This window comes from Hypanus sabinus, chromosome 17 (assembly GCF_030144855.1).
Source record: "Hypanus sabinus isolate sHypSab1 chromosome 17, sHypSab1.hap1, whole genome shotgun sequence".
Classification (NCBI taxonomy): domain Eukaryota; kingdom Metazoa; phylum Chordata; class Chondrichthyes; order Myliobatiformes; family Dasyatidae; genus Hypanus; species Hypanus sabinus.
The window spans coordinates 9,428,958-9,451,108 of NC_082722.1; the positions used below are offsets into that span (position 1 = coordinate 9,428,958).

Consider the following 22,151-nt stretch of genomic DNA (forward strand, 5'->3'; position numbering starts at 1 on the left):
GTGTGACCCCTCTGTATGACAGAGCTGATAGGAAGGCAGATCCTGTAAGGGGATGGACTATGCAGAGAATCCTGCACGAAGGTGAAGAGGGACACTTCAGGTGGGTGTGTGAATGACAGGAATCTCTTGGAGAGTGAACCTCCGGGTATCTGAGAGGAGAGGGACATTGGGAAAACTTAAAAGGGACCCAGTGAGGGGATGGCCTGGCATCTCGGAGGGAACACATTCTTAGCAATATATCAAGGAACACCCTAAAGCAAAAATACCATATTCCTGAAGATTTATTGGGGCCAAGCTCCAGCGTATTGCTACAGATAAAGGGTATTTATGCTCGAGGCATACTTTCCACAGGGTCGCAGGTCACTTTGCTGTACCACTTGTTTTACAACCAGTACTTGACGCATTTACCATTGATGCTACTCAGTGCACTAGAGGGTCTTAGTGCGGGTGATACTGGCTATTTGTCAGTGAAGTTGGAGTTTATGGAGGCAGACTTGGGAGCAGCTGAGGTCCTTAGCACTGGTTTGTCCGGACCCCATTGAGAGGGGTGAAGTTTCAATTTTTGTGGGGACAAATACTCCTATTGTGAGGAAGCTAATGGGAGCCTGCAAGAAGAGAGCTGGAGAAAGCTTTCTGAAGATATTGTCCATGTACCCGGTGTTTCAAGCTGCTTTTGAGGAAGTACGCGGCCACACTGGGCTGGATAATGAGCTTAGTTGAGGGACTGTGTGGTTCACCCAGTCAAAGCCTGGGAAAGCAGCAAGAGTGATGGGAATCCCCAAATTTCCTGGAGTGCCTGAGGCCGAGGCCCTCTTGCTGGATGCTCCAAAGGACCACGAGGAAGAGTCAGGCATCCCGGCTGGGGTACTGGAGAGGCCACAACTCCAGAAGCCCTCGGTTGTACAAACGAATAGTATGGCAGTGATTGTCAGGAACACTACAAAGAGGGAGGTTACCTTCAAGCGGGGGATGGCCCTGATGCATCTCTTCCTGGTGACGGTAGTGACTAGTGTCCCTGTGATACAAGAAACTATCTGAAAAAAGGGAAAAATTGACCACTGAGTCATTCAACTTTGGGGACTCCCCGGTACCTGTGGGTTGGAAGAGGAGGTGATTTTGAAACTGGAAGGTGTCTTTTCCACTGACGAGTTTGATGTGGGTTGTTCCCTGAGCATTGGCCACACTATCTGGGTGATCGAGGACACCCCGTTCAGAGAAAGGTCGTGGCAACTGGCCCCTGCAGAGGTGGAAGACACATCAACAGCATTTGTGCAAGTTGAAGGAAGCTGGGAACATCACTAAATCCAGTAGCCCTTATGCGTCCCCAATAATAGTGGTCAGGAAGAAGAATGGGAAGGTATGGACTCTGAACAGGCGCACCGTCCCTGACCGGTATACGGTCCTGAGGATTGAAGACGCACTGGCCTGTCTGAGTGGAGTGAAGTGGTTCAGTGTGCTGGACTTGAGGAGTGGATATTACCAGATCCCCATGAGTGAGGCTGTCAAAGAGATCGCAGCATTTATATGTCCCTGGGATTCTTCCAGTTTGAAAGGATGTCCCAGGGCATATCGGGAGCCCCTGCCACCTTCCAGCGTGTCATGGAGAAAACAGTGGGGGATATGAACTTGCTTGAGGTATTGGTGTATCTAGATGATTTCATAGTGTTTGGGTCACCTTGGAGGAACATGAAGCGAGGATACTGAAGGTGCTGGGCCATCCGAAAACTGAAATAGTAAAATTTTCCCTGGACAAGTGCCAGTTCTGCAAGATGTCTGTCAACTACGGTGGGCACATGGCCTCATGGGTAGAGTAGCGACAGATCCATCTAAGGTAGAGCCGGTGACCACACTAGGCCCCAGACTAGGAGTGCTTTGTGCTCATTCCATGGATTCTGTGATCACTATCGGAGGTTCATGAAAGTGAGACACCCTTTAATTCAGCTTCTGTATGATTACCCTCCCTTGGGGAAGAAAGGGAGGAGGACAGGAGGAGAGAAGGGTAAAGAGTATCTTAGCCCGTGGTGTTGTCTGTATATGATTGTAGCCTGAAGAACCGGCCAGCAAGTAGGAACACTGATGCTTTGTCCCGACGTGTGCACGAAGGGCTAGACAGGGACAAAGAGTGGGAGAACAGTCCTGCCCTGAGAGTGAAAGCCATGTGTCAGTTTTCCATCACGGTGAAGGCAAACGGAAGGCAAGGGCAGGATCAAGCGGTGATCAATCTAATGAGGCTTCTAATGAGGCCATTTCACAAGCTTACTGTGACCTGACTGCTCTGAAGACAAACCAGTAACGGGAACTGAGTCCTGAGGAAGTGGCAGCTGCTCAGCGAGATGACCCGGGCATTGATACTATTTGGTCAGTGGTTGAAAAGGGAGACATGGCCCAAGCAGAGAAGACGAAACACACTGTGGAGCCTCCATTACTGAGAGAATCACCTAGTTTGGAGTTGAGGAACCAGATCCTACACCAGACCGACCTCGACGTTCCCAGCTGGTTCTGCCTGAGAAGTATCGGAGGATTGTGTTTAAGTCGCTTCACAATAATTCCGGGCATTTGGGGCTGAAAAGACCTATGGATTGCTCAGACATCAGTTCTACTGGCCCCGAACGAAGCCAGAGGTCAAAGAGCACTACAAGTTGTGCATTCAATATCTACGGAGGAAGATGCTGCCTACGAGGGCCGCTCCATTGTCCCACTTCCAGAGTATGGGGCCCCTGGACCTGGTGTGTATGAATTTCCTGTCAATAGAGCCGGATTCCAGCAACATGGCGAATGTCTTCGTCATCACAGATCACTACACCAGATATGTGCAAGCTTTCCCTACCAAGGACCAGAGTGCATTCACGGTGGCCAAAGCGCTATGGGAGAAGTATTTCATTTATTATGGCCTCCCCAGGCAGATATATAGTGAACAGGGACGGGATTTCGAGAGAAGGCTCATCCCACGAGTTACAGAGCATGCTTGAAGTCAAGAAGTTGAGACTACTCCGTATCAACCGCAGGGTGATCCCCAGCCTGAAGGGTTTAATTGGACCTTGCTAGACATGCTTGGAACATTGGAGATCAGCAAGAAGAACAAGTGGAGTCAACATATTGGACTCTGGCCAACTGTGCACAAAGTGAAAGTTTTGGGTAACTCACCATATTATCTGATGTTTGGGTGCAAGGTGAGGTTGCCTATCGATCTTTGTATTGGGACTGACAAGGGCGACCTACCACCGAAGACTTATCTGAAGTATGTGTCTGATATGAGAAGGGAGCTGAAAAAGGCTTATGAATTAGCTGAGGTCATGGTTGTTAAGCAAAATCAAGGAATTATAGACAATGGACAATAGGTGCAGAAGTAGACCATTCGGCCCTTCAAGCCTGCACCACCATTCTGAGATCATGGCTGATCATCTACTATCAATACCCGGTTCCTACCTTGTCCCCATATCCCTTGATTCCCCTATCCATAAGATACCTATTTAGCTCCTTCTTGAAAGCATCCAGAGAATTGGCTTCCACTGCCTTCTGAGGCAGTGCATTCCAGACCCCCACAACTCTCTGGGAGAAGAGGTTTTTCCTTAACTCTGTCCTAAATGACCTACCCCTTATTCTCAAACCATGCCCTCTGGTACTGGACTCTCCCAGCTTCTGGAACATATTTCCTGCCTCTAACTTGTCCAATCCCTTAATAATCTTATATGTTTCAATCAGAACCTCCCTCAATCTCCTGAATTCCAGCGTGTACAAGCCCTGTCTCTCTAACCTCTCTGCGTAAGACAGTCTGGACATCCCAGGAATAAACCTTGTGAATCTACGCTGCACTTCCTCTACAGCCAGGATGTCCTTCCTTAACCCTGGAGACCAAAACTGTACACAATGCTCCAGGTGTGGCCTCACCAGGGCCCAGTACAAATGCAAAAGAATTTCCTTGCTCTTGTACTCAATTCCCTTTGTAATAAAGGCCACATTTCATTCGCCTTCTTCACTGCCTGCTGCACTTGCTCATTCACCTTCAGTGACAGATGAACAACTACTCCTAGATTTCTTTGTATTTCTCCCTTACCTAACTCTACACCATTCAGATAATTATTTGCCTTCTTGTTCTTACTCCCAAAGTGGATAACCTCACACTTATTCACATTAAACGTCATCTGCCAAGTATCTGCCCACTCACTCAGCCTATCCAAGTCACCCTGGATTCTGCTAACATCCTCATCACATGTCATACTGCCACCCAGCTTAGTATCATCAGCAAACTTGCTGATGTTATTCTCAATGCCTTCATCTAAATCATTGATGTAAATTGTAAACAGCTGTGGTCCCAATACCGAGCCCTGTGGCACCCCACTAGTCACCACCTGCCATTCCAAGAAACACCCATTCACCATTACCCTTTGCTTTCTATCTGCAAACCAGTTTTCTATCCATGTCAATGTCTTCCCCCCAATGCCCTGAGCTTTGATTTTACCCACCAATCTCCTATGTGGGACCTTATCAAATGCCTTCTGAAAATCGAGGTACACTACATCCACTGGATCTCCCCTGACTAACTTCCTGGTTAAATCCTCGAAAAACACCAACAGATTAGTCAAGCATGATTTGCCCTTGGTAAATCCATGCTGGCTTGGCCCAATCTTATCACTGCTATCTAGATATGCCACTATTTCATCTTTAATAATGGACTCTAGCATCTTCCCCACTACTGATGTTAGGCTGACAGGACAATAGTTCTGTTTTCTCCCTCCCTCCTTTCTTAAAAAGTGGGATAACATTAGCCATTCTCCAATCCACAGGAACTGATCCTGAATCTAAGGAACATTGGAAAATGATTACCAATGCATCTGCAATTTCCAGGGCCACCTCCTTTAGTACCCTAGGATGCAGACCATCTGGACCTGGGGATTTGTCAGCCTTCAGTCCCATCAGTCTACTCATCACCATTTCCTTCCTAATGTCAATCTGTTTCATTTCCTCTGTTACCCTATGTCCTTGGCTCATCCATACATATGGGAGATTGCTTGTGTCTTCCCTAGTGAAGACAGATCTAAAGTACTTATTAAATTCTTCTGCCATTTCTTTGTTTCCCATAACAATTTCACCCAATTCATTCTTCAAGGGCCCAACATTGTTCTTAACTATCTTCTTTCTCTTCACATATCTAAAAAAAGCTTTTGCTATCCTCCTTTATATTCCTGGCTAGCTTGCGTTCGTACCTCATTTTTTCTCCCCGTATTGCCTTTTTAGTTAAGTTCTGTTGTTCCTTAAAAATTTCCCAATCATCTGTCCTCCCACTCACCTTAGCTCTGTCATACTTCCTTTTTTTTAATGCTATGCAATCTCTGACTTCCTTTGTCAACCACTGTGTCCCCTTTCCCCCCTTTAAATCCTTCCTTCTCAGGGGGATGAACTGATTGTGCATTATTCCCAAGAATACCTGCCATTGCTGTTCCACTGTCTTTTCTGTTAGTATATCTGTCCAGTTAACTTTGGCCAGCTCCTCCCTCATGGCTCCATAGTTTCCCCTGTTCAACTGCAACACTTACACTTCCGATCTGCCCTTATCCTTCTCAAATTGCAGATAAAAACTTATCATATTATGGTCACTACCTCCTAATGGCTCCTTTACTTCAAGATCGCTTATCAAATCCTGTTCATTACACAACGCTAAATCCAGAATAGCCTTGACCTTGGTTGGCTCTCGTACAAGCTGTTCCAAGAATGCATCCCATAGGCACTCTACAAACTCTCTATCCTGGGGTCAAGCACCAACCTGATTCCCCCAGTTCACCTGCATGTTGAAATCCCCATAACTACTGCGACATTACCTTTGCCACATGCCATTGTTAACTCCCTATTCAACTTGCATCCAATATCCATGCTACTGCTTGGTGGTCTGTAGACAACACCCATTAGGGTCTTTTTGCCCTTACATTTCCTCAGTTCTATCCAGTTAAGAGAATTAAGAGGGGTTATAACCAAAAGGCCATGTTCTTCCAACTCACGCTGGGAGACCTAGTCCCCATAAGGAATTTGGGACTACCCGAGAAGCATAGGTTGGCTGACCACTGGGTGGCTATGCCCTATGTAGTGGAGAGTCAGATGCCAAACATACCAATTTTTCGGGTGAAACCAGAGGATGGGAATGGGTCAGAACCACCTTCTGAAACAGAGCCCGAACTGGAGCCTAATCTGTGGTCAAACTGGGTTTCAGCGGGACCATGAAGGAGATGAAGCGGAGCTCAGCCAAGAGGCCGAGGAGTTCAACGTTCAGGAAGGCACGATTGCCACATTGGCAGAGGCCTCGCGAAGTAGACCAGAAGGAGTGTCTGAACCTGAAGAAGTAGATGACGGTAAGGAAGTCTCAAGGGATCAGGAGATCCACAGATAGGCTGGCCCACGTAGCACTGGGGAACAGAGTGTGCATCTATCACCTTGGGGAGCTATGTCACTGCCATTTACACCTGGATTGGACTTTGTGCTTTGTGTGAAGAGGTGGCAAATTATCTCAATGTCATGAGGACATGACTAAATTTGGTGGGGGGAGAGTGTAACACCCTGGGAAAGGTGTCACTGCTATTTAGTGGTCTCTTAGTAGAAGCAGTGATTGGGTTATGGTTAGAGGAGGTGTCACTGCTAACGTAGGAGCGGTGTCTGGGTTACGGTTAGAGGAGGTGTCACCGCTAACGTAATGGTCTGTCTGTAGGAGCGGTGTCTGGGTTACGGTTAGAGGAGGCGTCACCGCTAACGGAATGGTCTCTCTGTAGGAGCGGTGTCTGGGTTACGGTTAGAGGAGGTGTCACCGCTAACGTAATGGTCTCTCTGTAGGAGCGGTGTCTGGGTTACGGTTAGAGGAGGTGTCACCGCTAACGTAATGGTCTCTCTGTAGGAGCGGTGTCTGGGTTACGGTTAGAGATAATGGGTGCTTTGGAATGTGAGCCGTCCAATGAAGGGAGTGTGTTTTCCTGTTGTGTGCCTGACACCGGGGTGAGCTGTTCAGCAGGAGATGAAGAGGGAAGATGTTGGAGAGAAGAGGTTGTAGGATTTGACCCAGAGTTCGGGGAGATGGAAGGAGGATCAGTAAAGAGGAAACTGTGAGCTCCAACTTGTGCAAGTTAGACTTTCTCATTAAAATGGGCCCTTTTCTTTTTTTTTTGCTTTTTCTTTACTAACCTTTTAGTTGAATTAAGAATTTTAAAACTAAACTAGACAACGGGGTGACCCTTTGATAGAAAGGTAGTGCAGTCTGATGTGACCAGAATGAACATTGAATTTTCAAGAATGCCATTGGTATTGCTTTGCTTTGGAAATTGAAGATGAAAAACTCAGCTGATTAAAGAAGAAAGGCGCATAGCAAGGGAAATATAGCTCCTCCTGGTTTAATGACAGCCACTTCTGATGGCAACATTTCTAGCTTTCCCCTGACGGATCAGAGACTCGGCTGACAGTACAACCCAACTTCCCCTCCCTCCATAGAACTGCTATCAGCCGTCCCTACTTACTGTCTAACCCGAGTTTTAACTCAACTACAGTTAAATGTAGTTAAATTCAGCAGTATGAACTACAGCTCCCACAATGCACGTCCGGAGCAACGGCCCAAACGCAGACGCAGTCCCTTTCCGCTGGTCTGGTGGGGTGGGGTGGGGGGGGGGGGGTTTATCACGTGATATATTTGGAGAGGTTGAGCATTTCCCATTTTAAACTTTTGGAAAAAATGTTCACTTTTTCCTCGTTTCGTCACTAGCTCTCACTGCAATCTGCGCAATGGTGCTGACGCTTTGTAATAGTTCAACTGAGCTAAAAATGTTTGGTTGATTATTTTTGTTTGTACTCAGTGTGCGCATCTTTTTGCTTACATATCTAGCAATAATTAGCCAACATCGGTGGATCCCAGCTGCCCTGATACGGTTTCTACGTGATTGAATGTCCCGTTGAAACCTTTCACTGTACTCAGACACGAAGCAGTAACGCCAAAGCCTCCAAGATGCTGATTATTCTTGATGATGTGGTTGGCGCTCTCCTGAATTGTTGTAATCGCTGCCCTTTGACTGCAGCAAAGGGTTTTACGGACGTCTAGAAGCACGTCATTGCAGTAAGATTTATTTCTCTCTTATTGATGGGTGACAGTTAGATCTGTCCCAATCCTGCACATGCTGATGGTGAAGGTGATTAGCAGAATCTGGCCACTGCTGAGGCTGGCCGTGCGCATACGTCTTGGTGCCGCGTCCCGATTTCCATGATGGAAGATCGGCTCTCGGGTGAAAACGGGGCAGTTGATTTTGGCAAGTGAACAATTTTGTACAAATATATAACCCTGAACTTTGCATGCATTCTGTAAGTTAGCGCACTTTAAGTCGATTTAATGCCGCTGTAATGCACCGTTTGCGCTAATTGGAGATCACAGACAGACAGAGCATGAAGAGTTTTAGTAGTATATAGATCATTTAATTGTATACAGTGTACTGTCTACTATTTCATGGTGATTATTTGTAACGGGGTAACAAATCACACAGCATCCATACAAACGGGGGCTTTTGGGTTGGACTCGCACCCTGTTTTGGTGGGGCCAGAGATCGTCTTCCCTTGACTTATACAGCCAACGGAACCAAAGCATTTCAATAGCATTTCCACACAGTACACATCAAATAACAAATGAATAACAACAAAACAAGCCCCCCCCCCCCACACACACACACACATAGACACAGACACAGACACACACACACACCCATCCACCCCCACAGTCCTTCAACATCCATAAAGAGGATGTAGAGAGGATGTTTCCTCTAGTCAGGAAGTCAAGGACCAAAGAACACAGCCTCAAAATTGAAGGATGTTCACTTAGAAAAGAAATAAGGAAAACATTTTTTTTACCAACAGATGGTGAATCTTGGAATTCATTGTCATAGATGGCTGTGCAGGCCAAGTCATTAGGTATACTTAAGGTGGAGGTCGAGAGGTTTTTGGTTAGTAAGGGTGTCATAGGTTACGGGAAGAAGGCAAGAGAATGGGGTGAGAGGAATACCCCATACACCTTCTTAACCACAGAGTCAACCTGCGCAGCTGCTTTGAGCGTCCTATGGACTCAGACCCCAAGATCCCTCTGATCCTCCACACTGCCAATCCTTAATACTATATTCTGCCATCATATTTGACCTACCAAAATGAACCACTTCACACTTATTTGGGTTGAACTCCATCTGCCACTTCTCAGCCCAGTTTTGCTTCCTATCAATGTCTCACTGTAACCTCTGACAGCCCTCCACACTATCCACAACACCTCCAATCTTTGTGTCATCAGCAAACTTACTAACCCATCCCTTCGCTTCCTCATCCAGGTCATTTATAAAAATTATGAAGAGCAAGGATCCCAGAAGAGATCCCTAAGGCACTCTGCTGGTGACCGACCTCCATGCAGAATATGACCCGTCTACAACCACTCTTTGCCTTCTGTGGGCAAGCCAGTTCTGGATCCACAAAGCAATGTCCCCTTGGATCCCATGCCTCCTTACTTTCTCAATAAGCTTTGCATGGGGTACCTTGCTGAAATTCAGGTTCTTCCAGGTGATGCAACACTCCATCTGCGATTTTGCTGCGAGTGATTATTGTGTGTACTCTACTCTGGTGAGACCCGTCATAAGTTGGGCGACCACTTCGTAGAGCACCTCCACTCCAACTGCCAAAAGCGGAACTTCCTGCTGGGCAAACATTTTAATTTCAATTCCCACTCCAACATCTCGGTTCATAGCTTCTAACTGCATCACAATGAGGCCACACAAGGTGGAGGAGCAACACCTCATATACCATCTGGATAGCCTCCAACCTGAGGATATTAATATCAATTTCTCCTTCTGGTAAAAAAAATTCACACCCCCCTTTCTATTCCCCATTCTGATGTCTTACTATACCTCTTCTCATTTGCCTATCACCTCCCTCTGGTTTCCCCTGCTCCTTCCCTTTCTCTATGGTCCACTCTCCGCTCCTATCAGATTCATTCTTCTTTTTATTCAGGCACCTTCCCCATTCCTTTCTGGTCCTGAAGAAGGATCTTGGCTGGAAATGTCAACTCTTTGGTCATTTCCACAGATGCTGCCTGGCCTGCTGAGTTCCTCCAGCATCTTGTGGATGTTGCTCTGTACGCACAATGCCAGACAACTCAGCAGGTCAGTCAGCATCTATAAAGGGAAATGAACAGTCAACATTTCAGGCCTAGACCCTTCCTCCAGCATTTTATGTGTATTGCTCCAGGCAGCATATAACTAGTCATAGACACATAGCAGAGAAACAGGCCCTTCAGCCCATCTCATCCATGCTGACCAAGATTTTCACTTAAGCCTGTCCCATTTGCCCACATACGGCTCATGTGCCATGAAACCTTTCCTATCCATGTATTGGTCTAAATGTCATGTAAAGGTTCTAATTTTAACCATTTCTACCACTTCCTCAGGCAGCTTGCTTTATCATCTTTCCCCACTTGCCTCTCTAGATATATACCCTCTCTCCTGGGATGAAGACTATGACAGTTCACTCAACCCCTCATGGTTTTGTAAATCTCTTAAGAGGTTACCCTTCAACATCCGTGGCATTATCGTATCAGCGGATTTGTCCTGCGATCAGCACGGCAGTGCCTCTGATTTCTTAGAGGTATGTGTGGATTCGGGATGTCATCTAAAACTCTGACAAACTTCGACAGATGCACGGTGGAGAGTATCCTGACTGGTAAGGAAACACCAATGCCCAAGAAAGGAAAAGCCTACAAAAAGTAGTGGAGAATACAGCCCAAAGACATCCCTGCTACTGAGCACATCTACAAGGAGCACTGTCACAAGAAAACAGCATCCATCATCAAAGACACCCACAAGCTAGACCATTCTCTCTTCTTGTTGCTGGCAACAGGCACCTGAACCAGCACGGATAACTTTACTCATATCTCTGAACTGATTCCACAATCTATAGACTCATGTTCAAGGACTCTGCAACTCATTTTCTGAAGATTATTTATTTAAAATTTACTTATTATTTTTATTTGCATTTGCACAGTTTGTCTTTTGCACCTGGATTTGTCAGCCTTTTTTGTGTAGTTTTTCATTGACTCGAATGTACTTCTTTGTTCTACTATTAATGCCTGCAAGGAAAAGTATGGTGACATATACTTACTTGGATAATAAATTTACACTGAACTTTGAACTTTGACATTCCAGGGAAAATAGTCCAGGCTTATCCAGTCTTTCCTTAGAACTCAAGCCCTCCTGTCCTGGAAACATTCTTGTGGAAACATTTCCAGCTTAACATTTTTTTTCCACAGATGCTAGTTTCTTCCCCTTCTTTTCCAGTTGTAATGAAGGATCTTGGATCAAAACATTGACTGTTTATTCATTTCATAAATGCTGCCTGAGCTGCTGAGTTCCTCCAGCATTGCGTGCTGTCACTCTGGATTTCTAGCATTTGCAGAATCTGTTTAACGTTTAGAACATTCTTTCCATCCTTCTTATAACTGGGTGACAGTACAGGAGCATATTGTCAAGGCACAATACTGAACTAAAGTGAACTTTTAAGTTTGCATTTGCCTGAATGAGATTTCAAAGATATTTAAATAGCTGTGAAGGTGTATACCATCCTGAGCTAGAAGTATCATGCCGCCCCTTTATTCAATCATCTTCTAGCTTGACACCACAGACCTTTCCAATTGCTGTTTCTCCCATCTTAGTCAGAGTTGATAGACTGGCTGCTGAGTGCAGTGGGGCTGAGGGGTTAAGGTGCTTTGGTTCTGAAAAAGGGATAGACTTTGGCTCTTTATCTGAACATAGTGCACCTGATCTCAAGTTGACCATAAGATATGGGTGCAGAATTAGGCCATTGGCCCATCAGTTCAACTCAATTTTTTTAAATACCCAAACCAAAAGATATTCTTTCATCTAAAGCTTTATGAGTCAAGGATTTCTCTTTTGAAGTAATAAAATTAAACCCATTACAGTCTTCCAAAATACAAATTGAAAGCAGATTTTGGATTTGAATCCATATATGTTCTCTGGCAGAACCTAGTTTTAACAAAAGGTTTTAATTTGTAATGAATGGGAAGAATTCATAAGAGAAATAATACAGCATGTAAAAAGGCCATTTGACATATTGACCACCAAACACCCGTTTTTACCTAACTCTTCCCTATCCCATTTTACACTCCACACAATTCCCACCAACTTCTCCCTCTCCACCCCACAAATCCCACCACTCACCCACACCCTAGTGGCAATTGATAGTGACCAATCTGCAAGTCTTTAGGATGTGGAAGGAAACCAACAGAGCTAGAGGAAACCCATATTGTCGCAAGGAGAACAAGACTGAACGCGCAAGCCTCCAATTTACTCTCTTCATTGTTTTGCAAACCTGTCACTTTTTGTGCAACGAGCACCCCTTGTCAGTCCGGACCCGCCAAATGTGCAGCCCAAAATAATACTGCAAATCAGCTAACAATGTACCAAGTCAGTTAATGACAGTTCAAAGTAAAGATCCTTAAATGGTTCCTGGCAGTTCAGATGGGATTCAGGGCTGCACTGTTGATGAGATAGGAATATTGCTTGGTGGCAAGATCCCAGTTGAGATGAGAAAGCATATCTTTCACTTCCCCCCACTGTCTGCTTTCTGTAAGAATCACTTTCATCGTGACTCCCTTGTCCATTCGTCCCTCCCCACTGATCTCCCTACTGGCACTTATCCTTGCAAGCAGAACAAGTGCTACACCTGCCCCTACATCTCCTCCCTCATGACCATTCAGGGCCCCATTCCAGGTGTGGTGACACTTCATTTGTGAGTCTGTTGGGGTCATATACTGTTTCCAGTGTTCCCAGTGTGGCCTCCTGTATATCAGTGGGACCCGACGTAGATTGGGAGACAGCTTTGCTGAATACCTGTGCCCCACCTGCCTGAAAAAGTGGGACCTCCCAGTGGCCATCCATTTTAATTCCACTTCCCACTCCTATTCCGACATGTCAATCCATGGCCTCCCCTACTGCCATGATGAGAACACAGTCAGGTTGGAGGAACAACATCTGGGTAGCCTCCGACCTGATGGTATGAACATCAATCTCTTGAACTTCCAGTAATGCCTCTCCCCAACCTTTCCATCACCATTCCACATACCCTCTCTCACCTTATCTCTTTACCTGCCCATCACCTCCCCCTTCCCTGGACTTTTACCCTCGGATTCCCCTTCTCCAGTCCTTTATCTCTTTCACTAGTCGACTTCCTAGCTCTTTACTTCATTCCCACCCCACCCTGTTTCACCCATTACCGACTTCCTTGTAGTTCTTCCTCCCCTCCTCCCCATTTTCTTACTCTGACTTTTCATCTTTTATCTCCAGGCCTGAAGAAGGGTCTCGGCCCAAAATGCCAACCACATCCTCTTTTCCATAGATGCTGCCTGGCCTGCTGAGTTCCTCCAGCATTTTGTGCATGTTGGTTGGATTTCCAGCATCTGCAGATTTTCATGTGTTAGATCCCACATCACCACGTTCCAGAACAGTTATTACCCTACAACCATCCAGCTCCTAAACCAGCCTGGATAATTCCATCACCTCAACATGGACCTGATTCCACGACCTACAGACACATTTTCAATGACTCAAGCTCTCAGTATTATTTTTATTTTATTCACACAATTTGTCTTCTTTTGCACATTGGTTGTTTTATACAGTTTTCATAAATTCTACCACATTTCCTTATTTTCCTGTCAAAAAATCTCTGTGGTGACATGTATACACACACTTTAATAACAAATGAACTTTGACTGACCCTTGCTCCTGGGGGCTCTCACGAGCTAATGCTGTGATCGTAATGCTGTGCTTGTGAACCTGGGGTCACTCAGTGAGATGTGCTGCCAGTAACAGCTTAGATGGCAAAAATAAATTTGGCAAGCTCTCACAAAGGGAAGATTTACATCTCAAGTTCCACAGGCAATCTAAGCACTCAGCAGGTAGAACCAGTAAGTACTTTGACCAGGCAGGATGGCCCTTGATGCTCAAATACTTTTTTTCCTTTGTGAGGATAACATGTTAAATTTAGTAAATTTATGGCTAGCCTCCAAACTGATTCCTCTAACTTCCTGTAATTTCTTCTCCCTCAACCATTTCTCTTTTTCCATTCTGGCTTCCCTCTTACCTCTTCACTTACCTATCACCTCCCTCTGGTGTCCCTCCTCCTTCCCTTTCTCCTATGGTCCACTCTCCTCTCCTATCACATTCCTTCTTCTTCAGCCCTTTATACTTTCTACCCATCACCTACCTGCCCCTCCCATGGTCTCAGCTATCCTCTGTCAGCTTGTATTCCTTCCTATCCACCTCTGCTCCACTTTCTTATTCTGGATTCTGCCCCTTCCTTTCCAGTCTTGAGGAAGGCTCTTGGCCTGAAACAGCAACTGATTATTCCTTTGCATAGATGGTGCCTGACCTGCTGAGCTCCTCCAGCATTTTGTGCGTATTGCTTTGGATTCTCAGCTCTGCAGAGTCCAGTGTTGATATAAAATATAACTTGTTGATCAGGTTATTTTAAAACAAAAACAAACAATGCAAAATGGAGTCCTTGGCACAGTGGCCAAAATGGGAATGCAGGTAATTCTTAGTGAGGTATTAACTGATAAAAGGGGCTATTTGGCAAATGACCACATCTGAGACATGCCCTCTTCTCATCGCTACCATCAGGGAGAAGGGACAGGAGCCTGAAGACACACACAATGCTTTTCCCATTTATGGAACCATATAACCCGATAGCAATTACAGCACGGAAACAGGCCATCTTGGCCCTTCTAGTCCGTGCCGACGCTTACACTCACCTAGTCCCACTGACCTGCACTCAGCCATAACCCTCCATTCCTTTCCTGTCCATATACCTATCCCAATTTTACTTTCAGTGACAATACAGAACCTCCCTCTACCACTTCTACTGGAAGCTCGTTCCACACAGCTACCACTCTCTGAGTAAAGAAATTCCCCCTCATGTTACCCCTAAACTTTTGCCCCCTAACTCTCAACTCATGTCCTTTTGTTTGAATCTCCCCTACACTCAATGGAAAAAGCCTATCCACGTCAACTCTATCTATACCCCGCATAATTTTAAATATCTCTATAAAGTCCCCCCTCAACCTTCTACGCTCCAAAGAATAAAGACCTAACTGGTTCAACCTTTCTCTGTAACTTATGTGCTGAAACCCAGGTAACATTCTAGTAAATCTTCTCTGTACTCTCTCTATTTTGTTGACATCTTTCCTATAATTCGGTGACCAGAACTGTACACAATACTCCAAATTCGGCCTTACCAATGCCTTGTGCAATTTTAACATTACATCCCAACCCCTATACTCAATGCTCTGATTTATAAAGGCTTGCATACCAAAAGCTTTCTTCACCACCCCATCCATGTGAGATTCCACCTTCAGGGAACTATGCACCATTATTCCTAGATCACTCTGTTCTACAGCATTCTTCAATGCCCTACCATTTACCATGTATGTCCTATTTGGATTATTCCTACCAAAATGTAGCCCCTCACACTTAGCAGCATTAAACTCCATCTGTCATTGTTCAGCCCACTCTTCTAACTGGCCTAAATCTCTCTGCAAGCTTTGAAAACCTCCTTCATTATCCACAATGCCACCTATCTTAGCATCATCTGCATACTTACTAATCCAATTTACCACCCCATCATCCAGATCATTACTGTATATGACAAACAACATTGGACCCTGTACAGATCCCATTTGCCGTCAAATTTCTAAACAATCCATAAACACTAACTTGCTATTTCTCTTTTACACTTTTATTTATTTATTGTGACTTACATTAATTATTTTTGTCTTGCAATGTACTGCTGCCTGAAAACAATAAATTTTGTGACATGCTATATATCAGTGATAATAAACCTGATTCTGAGATTTGGGTCAGTCCCAATGCAAGGCTTCAAACTTTGAAGCCAAATCACCGGCAACAGAAACTTCCTGAGATAAATTAGTGATAATAAACCTGATTCTAATTCTGACTGCAGTCATAGATTGTGTCATCTTCAATCTTGTGGGACAGCCAAATTTCAACTTTCATTGAATGAAAGATTCTTGCACAGTACACACTTCCAGCATGGTTATGGCCTTCCCATCAAACTAGTTCCCTGCTTCCAACATTGCAAGTTTTACGTCCCTCACAAAAAACTGGGGCACAGCAGGTAACTCATACACAGGCAGGGGACTGTGCAATCTCACAGGAGGTAACTCATACACAGGCAGGGGACTGTGCAATCTCACAGGAGGTAACTCATACACAGGCAGGGGACTGCGATGTCACAGGAGGTAACTCATACACAGGCAGGGGACTGCGATGTCACAGGAGGTAACTCATACACAGGCAGGGGACTGTGCAATCTCACAGGAGGTAACTCATACACAGGCAGGGGACTGTGCAATCTCACAGGAGGTAACTCATACACAGGCAGGGGACTGTGCAATGTCACAGGAGGTAACTCATACACTGGCAGTGGTCTGTGTGATGTCACAGGAGGTGACTCATACACAGGCAAGGGACTGTGCGATGTCACAGGAGGTAACTCATACACGGGCAGTGGTCTGTGTGATGTCACAGGAGGTAATTTGTACAGAGGTAGGGACTGAGGGATGTCATAGGAGGTACGTTGTACAGAGGTAGGGACTGAGGGATGTCACAGGAGGTAACTCATACACAGGCAGGGGACTGTGCAATCTCACAGGAGGTAACTCATACACAGGCAGGGGACTGTGCGAACTCACAGCAGGTAACTCATACACAGGCAGGGGACTGTGCGATGTCACAGGAGGTAACTCATACACAGGCAGGGGACTGTGCGATGTCACAGGAGGTAACTCATACACATGGCAGGGGACTGTGCAATGTCACAGGAGGTAACTCATACACAGGCAGGGGACTGTGCGATCTCACAGCAGGTAACTCATACACAGGCAGGGGACTGCGATGTCACAGGAGGTAACTCATACACAGGCAGGGGACTGTGCAATCTCACAGGAGGTAATTCATACACAGGCAGGGGACTGTGCAATGTCACAGGAGGTAACTCATACACAGGCAGGGGACTGTACAATCTCACAGCAGGTAACTCATACACAGGCAGGGGACTGTGCGGTCTCACAGCAGGTAACTCATACACAGGCAGGGGACTGCGATGTCACAGGAGGTAACTCATACACAGGCAGGGGACTGTGCAATCTCACAGGAGGTAATTCATACACAGGCAGGGGACTGTGCAATGTCACAGGAGGTAACTCATACACAGGCAGGGGACTGTGCGAAGTCACAGGAGGTAACTCATACACAGGCAGGGGACTGCGAAGTCACAGGAGGTAACTCATACACAGGCAGGGGACTGTGCGAAGTCACAGCAGGTAACTCATACACAGGCAGGGGACTGCGACGTCACAGGAGGTAACTCATACACAGGCAGGGGACTGTGCAATCTCACAGGAGGTAATTCATACACAGGCAGGGGACTGTGCAATGTCACAGGAGGTAACTCATACACAGGCAGGGGACTGTGCGATGTCACAGGAGGTAACTCATACACAGGCAGGGGACAGTGTGATGTCACAGGAGGTAACTCATACACAGGCAGGGGACTGTGCGATGTCACAGGAGGTAACTCATACACAGGCAGGGGACTGTGTGATGTCACAGGAGGTAACTCATACACAGGCAGGGGACTGTGCGATCTCATAGGCGGTAACTCATACACAGGCAGGGGACTGTGCGATGTCACAGGAGGTAACTCATACACAGGCAGGGGACTGTGCAATGTCACAGGAGGTAACTCATACACAGGCAGGGGACTGTGCGATCTCATAGGCGGTAACTCATACACAGGCAGGGGACTGTGCGATGTCACAGGAGGTAACTCATACACAGGCAGGGGACTGTGTGATGTCACAGGAGGTAACTCATACACAGGCAGTGGTCTGTGTGATGTCACAGGAGGTAATTTGTACAGAGGTAGGGACTGAGGGATGTCATAGGAAGTAATTTGGACAGATGTAGGGACTGAGGGATGTCATAGGAGGTACGTTGTACAGAGGTAGGGACTGAGGGATGTCACAGGGGGTAACTCATACACAGGCAGGGGACTGTGCGATGTCACAGGAGGTAACTCATACACAGGCAAGGGACTGTGCGATGTCACAGGAGGTAACTCATACACAGGCAGGGGACTGTGGAATCTCACAGGAGGTAACTCATACACAGGCAGGGGACTGTGCGATCTCACAGCAGGTAACTCATACACAGGCAGGGGACTGTGCGATGTCACAGGAGGTAACTCATACACAGGCAGGGGACTGTGCGATGTCACAGGAGGTAACTCATACACAGGCAGGGGACTGTGCGATGTCACAGGAGGTAACTCATACACAGGCAGGGGACTGTGCGATGTCTCAGGAGGTAACTCATACACAGGCAGGGGACTGTGCGATGTCACAGGAGGTAACTCATACACAGGCAGGGGACTGTGCGATGTCACAGGAGGTAACTCATACACAGGCAGGGGACTGTGCGATGTCACAGGAGGTAACTCATACACAGGCAGGGGACTGTGCGATGTCACAGGAGGTAACTCATACACAGGCAAGGGACTGTGCGATGTCACAGGAGGTAACTCGTACACAGGCAAGGGACTGTGCGATGTCACAGGAGGTAACTCATACACAGGCAGGGGACTGTGCGATGTCACAGGAGGTAACTCATACACAGGCAGGGGACTGTGCGATGTCACAGGAGGTAACTCATACACAGGCAGGGGACTGTGCGATGTCACAGGAGGTAACTCATACACAGGCAGGGGACTGTGCGGTGTCACAGGAGGTAACTCATACACAGGCAAGGGACTGTGCGATGTCACAGGAGGTAACTCGTACACAGGCAAGGGACTGTGCGATGTCACAGGAGGTAACTCATACACAGGCAGGGGACTGTGCGATCTCACAGGAGGTAACTCATACACAGGCAGGGGACTGTGCGATCTCACAGGAGGTAACTCATACACAGGCAGGGGACTGTGCGATCTCACAGGAGGTAACTCATACATAGGCAGGGGACTGTGCGATGTCACAGTAGGTAACTCATACACAGGCAGGGGACTGTGCGATGTCACAGGAGGTAACTCATACACAGGCAGGGGACTGTGCAATGTCACAGGAGGTAACTCATACACAGGCAGGGGACTGTGCAATGTCACAGGAGGTAACTCATACACAGGCAGGGGACTGTGCGATGTCACAGGAGGTAACTCATACACAGGCAGGGGACTGTGCGATGTCACAGTAGGTAACTCATACACAGGCAGGGGACTGTGCGATGTCACAGGAGGTAACTCATACACAGGCAGGGGACTGTGCAATGTCACAGGAGGTAACTCATACACAGGCAGGGGACTGTGTGATGTCACAGGAGGTAACTCATACACAGGCAGGGGACTGTGATGTCACAGGAGGTAACTCATACACAGGAAGGGTACTGTGATGTCACAGAAGGTAACTCATACACAGGCAGGGGACTGTGCAATCTCGCAGGAGGTAACTCATACACAGGCAGGGGACTGTGCGATGTCACAGGAGGTAACTCATACACAGGCAGGGGACTGTGCAATCTCACAGGCGGTAACTCATACACAGGCAGGGGACTGCGATGTCACAGGAGGTAACTCATACACAGTCAGGGGTCTGTGCAATGTCACAGGAGGTAACTCATGCACAGGCAGGGGACTGTGTGATGTCACAGGAGGTAACTCATACACAGGCAGGGGACTGCGATGTCACAGGAGGTAACTCATACACAGTCAGGGGTCTGTGCAATCTCACAGGCGGTAACTCATACACAGGCAGGGGACTGTGCAATGTCACAGTAGGTAACTCATACACAGTCAGGGGTCTGTGCAATCTCACAGGCGGTAACTCATACACAGGCAGGGGTCTGTGCAATCTCACAGGCGGTAACTCATACACAGGCAGGGGAGTGCGATGTCACAGGAGGTAACTCATACACAGTCAGGGGTCTGTGCAATGTCACAGGAGGTAACTCATGCACAAGCAGGGGACTGTGCGATGTCACAGGAGGTAACTCATACACAGGCAGGGGACTGTGCGATGTCACAGGAGGTAACTCATACACAGGCAGGGGACTGTGTGATGTCACAGGAGGTAACTCATACACAGACAGGGGACTGTGCGATCTCACAGGAGGTAACTCATACACAGGCAGGGGACTGTGTGATGTCACAGGAGGTAACTCATACACAGGCAGGGGACTGTGCGATGTCACAGGAGGTAACTCATACACAGGCAGGGGACTGTGCGATGTCACAGGAGGTAACTCATACACAGGCAGGGGACTGTGCAATGTCACAGGAGGTAACTCATACACAGGCAGGGGACTGTGCAATGTCACAGGAGGTAACTCATACACAGGCAGGGGACTGTGTGATGTCACAGGAGGTAACTCATACACAGGCAGGGGACTGTGCGATGTCACAGGAGGTAACTCATACACAGGCAGGGGACTGTGCGATCTCACAGGAGGTAACTCATACACAGGCAGGGGACTGCAATGTCACAGGAGGTAACTCATACACAGGCAGGGGACTGTGCAATCTCACAGGAGGTAACTCATACACAGGCAGGTGACTGTGCAATGTCACAGGAGGTAACTCATACACAGGCAGGGGACTGCGATGTCACAGGAGGTAACTCATACACAGGCAGGGGACTGTGCAATGTCACAGGAGGTAACTCATACACAGGCAGGGGACTGTGCAATGTCACAGGAGGTAACTCATACACAGGCAGGGGACTGTGCGATCTCACAGGAGGTAACTCATACACAGGCAGGGGACTGTGCGATGTCACAGGAGGTAACTCATACACAGGCAGGGGACTGCGATGTCACAGGAGGTAACTCATGCAGAGGCAGGGGACTGTGCGATGTCACAGGAGGTAACTCATACACAGGCAGGGGACTGTGCGATGTCACAGTAGGTAACTCATACACAGGCAGGGGACTGTGCGATGTCACAGGAGGTAACTCATACACAGGCAGGGGACTGTGCGATGTCACAGGAGGTAACTCATACACAGGCAGGGGACTGCGATGTCACAGGAGGTAACTCATACACAGGCAGGGGACTGTGCGATGTCACAGGAGGTAACTCATACACAGGCAGGGGACTGTGTGATGTCACAGTAGGTAACTCATACACAGGCAGGGGACTGTGCAATGTCACAGGAGGTAACTCATACACAGGCAGGGGACTGTGCAATGTCACAGGAGGTAACTCATACACAGGCAGGGGACTGCGATGTCACAGGAGGTAACTCATACACAGGCAGGGGACTGTGTGATGTCACAGGAGGTAACTCATACACAGGCAGGGGACTGTGCGATGTCACAGGAGGTAACTCATACACTGGCAGTGGTCTGTGTGATGTCACAGGAGGTAACTCATACACAGGCAGGGGACTGCGATGTCACAGGAGGTAACTCATACACAGGCAGGGGACTGTGCGATGTCACAGGAGGTAACTCATACACAGGCAGGGGACTGTGCGATGTCACAGGAGGTAACTCATACACAGGCAGGGGACTGTGCGATGTCACAGGAGGTAACTCATACACAGGCAGGGGACTGTGCGATGTCACAGGAGGTAACTCATACACAGGCAGGGGACTGTGCGATGTCACAGGAGGTAAATCATACACAGGCAGGGGACTGTGTGATGTCACAGTAGGTAACTCATACACAGGCAGGGGACTGTGCGATGTCACAGGAGGTAACTCATACACAGGCAGGGGACTGTGCAATGTCACAGGAGGTAAATCATACACAGGCAGGGGACTGTGTGATGTCACAGTAGGTAAGTTGTACAGAGGTAGGGACTGAGGGATGTCACAGGAGGTAATTTTTACAGAGGTAGGTACTGAGGGATGTCACAGGAGGTAATTTTTACAGAGGTAGGGACTGTGATGTCACAGGAGGTAATTTGTACAGAGGTAGGGATTGTGATGTCACAGGAGGTAATTTGTACCGAGGTAGGGATTGTGATGTCACAGGAGGTAATTTGTACAGAGGTAGGGACTGAGGGATGTCATAGGAGG

The 22,151-nt window shown here is 47.3% G+C and overlaps 1 protein-coding gene across 1 annotated transcript; it reads right to left on the reverse strand.

Moving 5' to 3' along the window:
• Positions 1–18,060: 18,060 nt before the first annotated feature.
• Positions 18,061–19,089, reverse strand: LOC132407115 (uncharacterized). The gene has a single exon (XM_059993409.1). The coding sequence runs from the start codon at positions 19,087–19,089 to the stop codon at positions 18,061–18,063; it is 1,029 nt and encodes a 342-aa protein (XP_059849392.1).
• Positions 19,090–22,151: the final 3,062 nt, after the last annotated feature.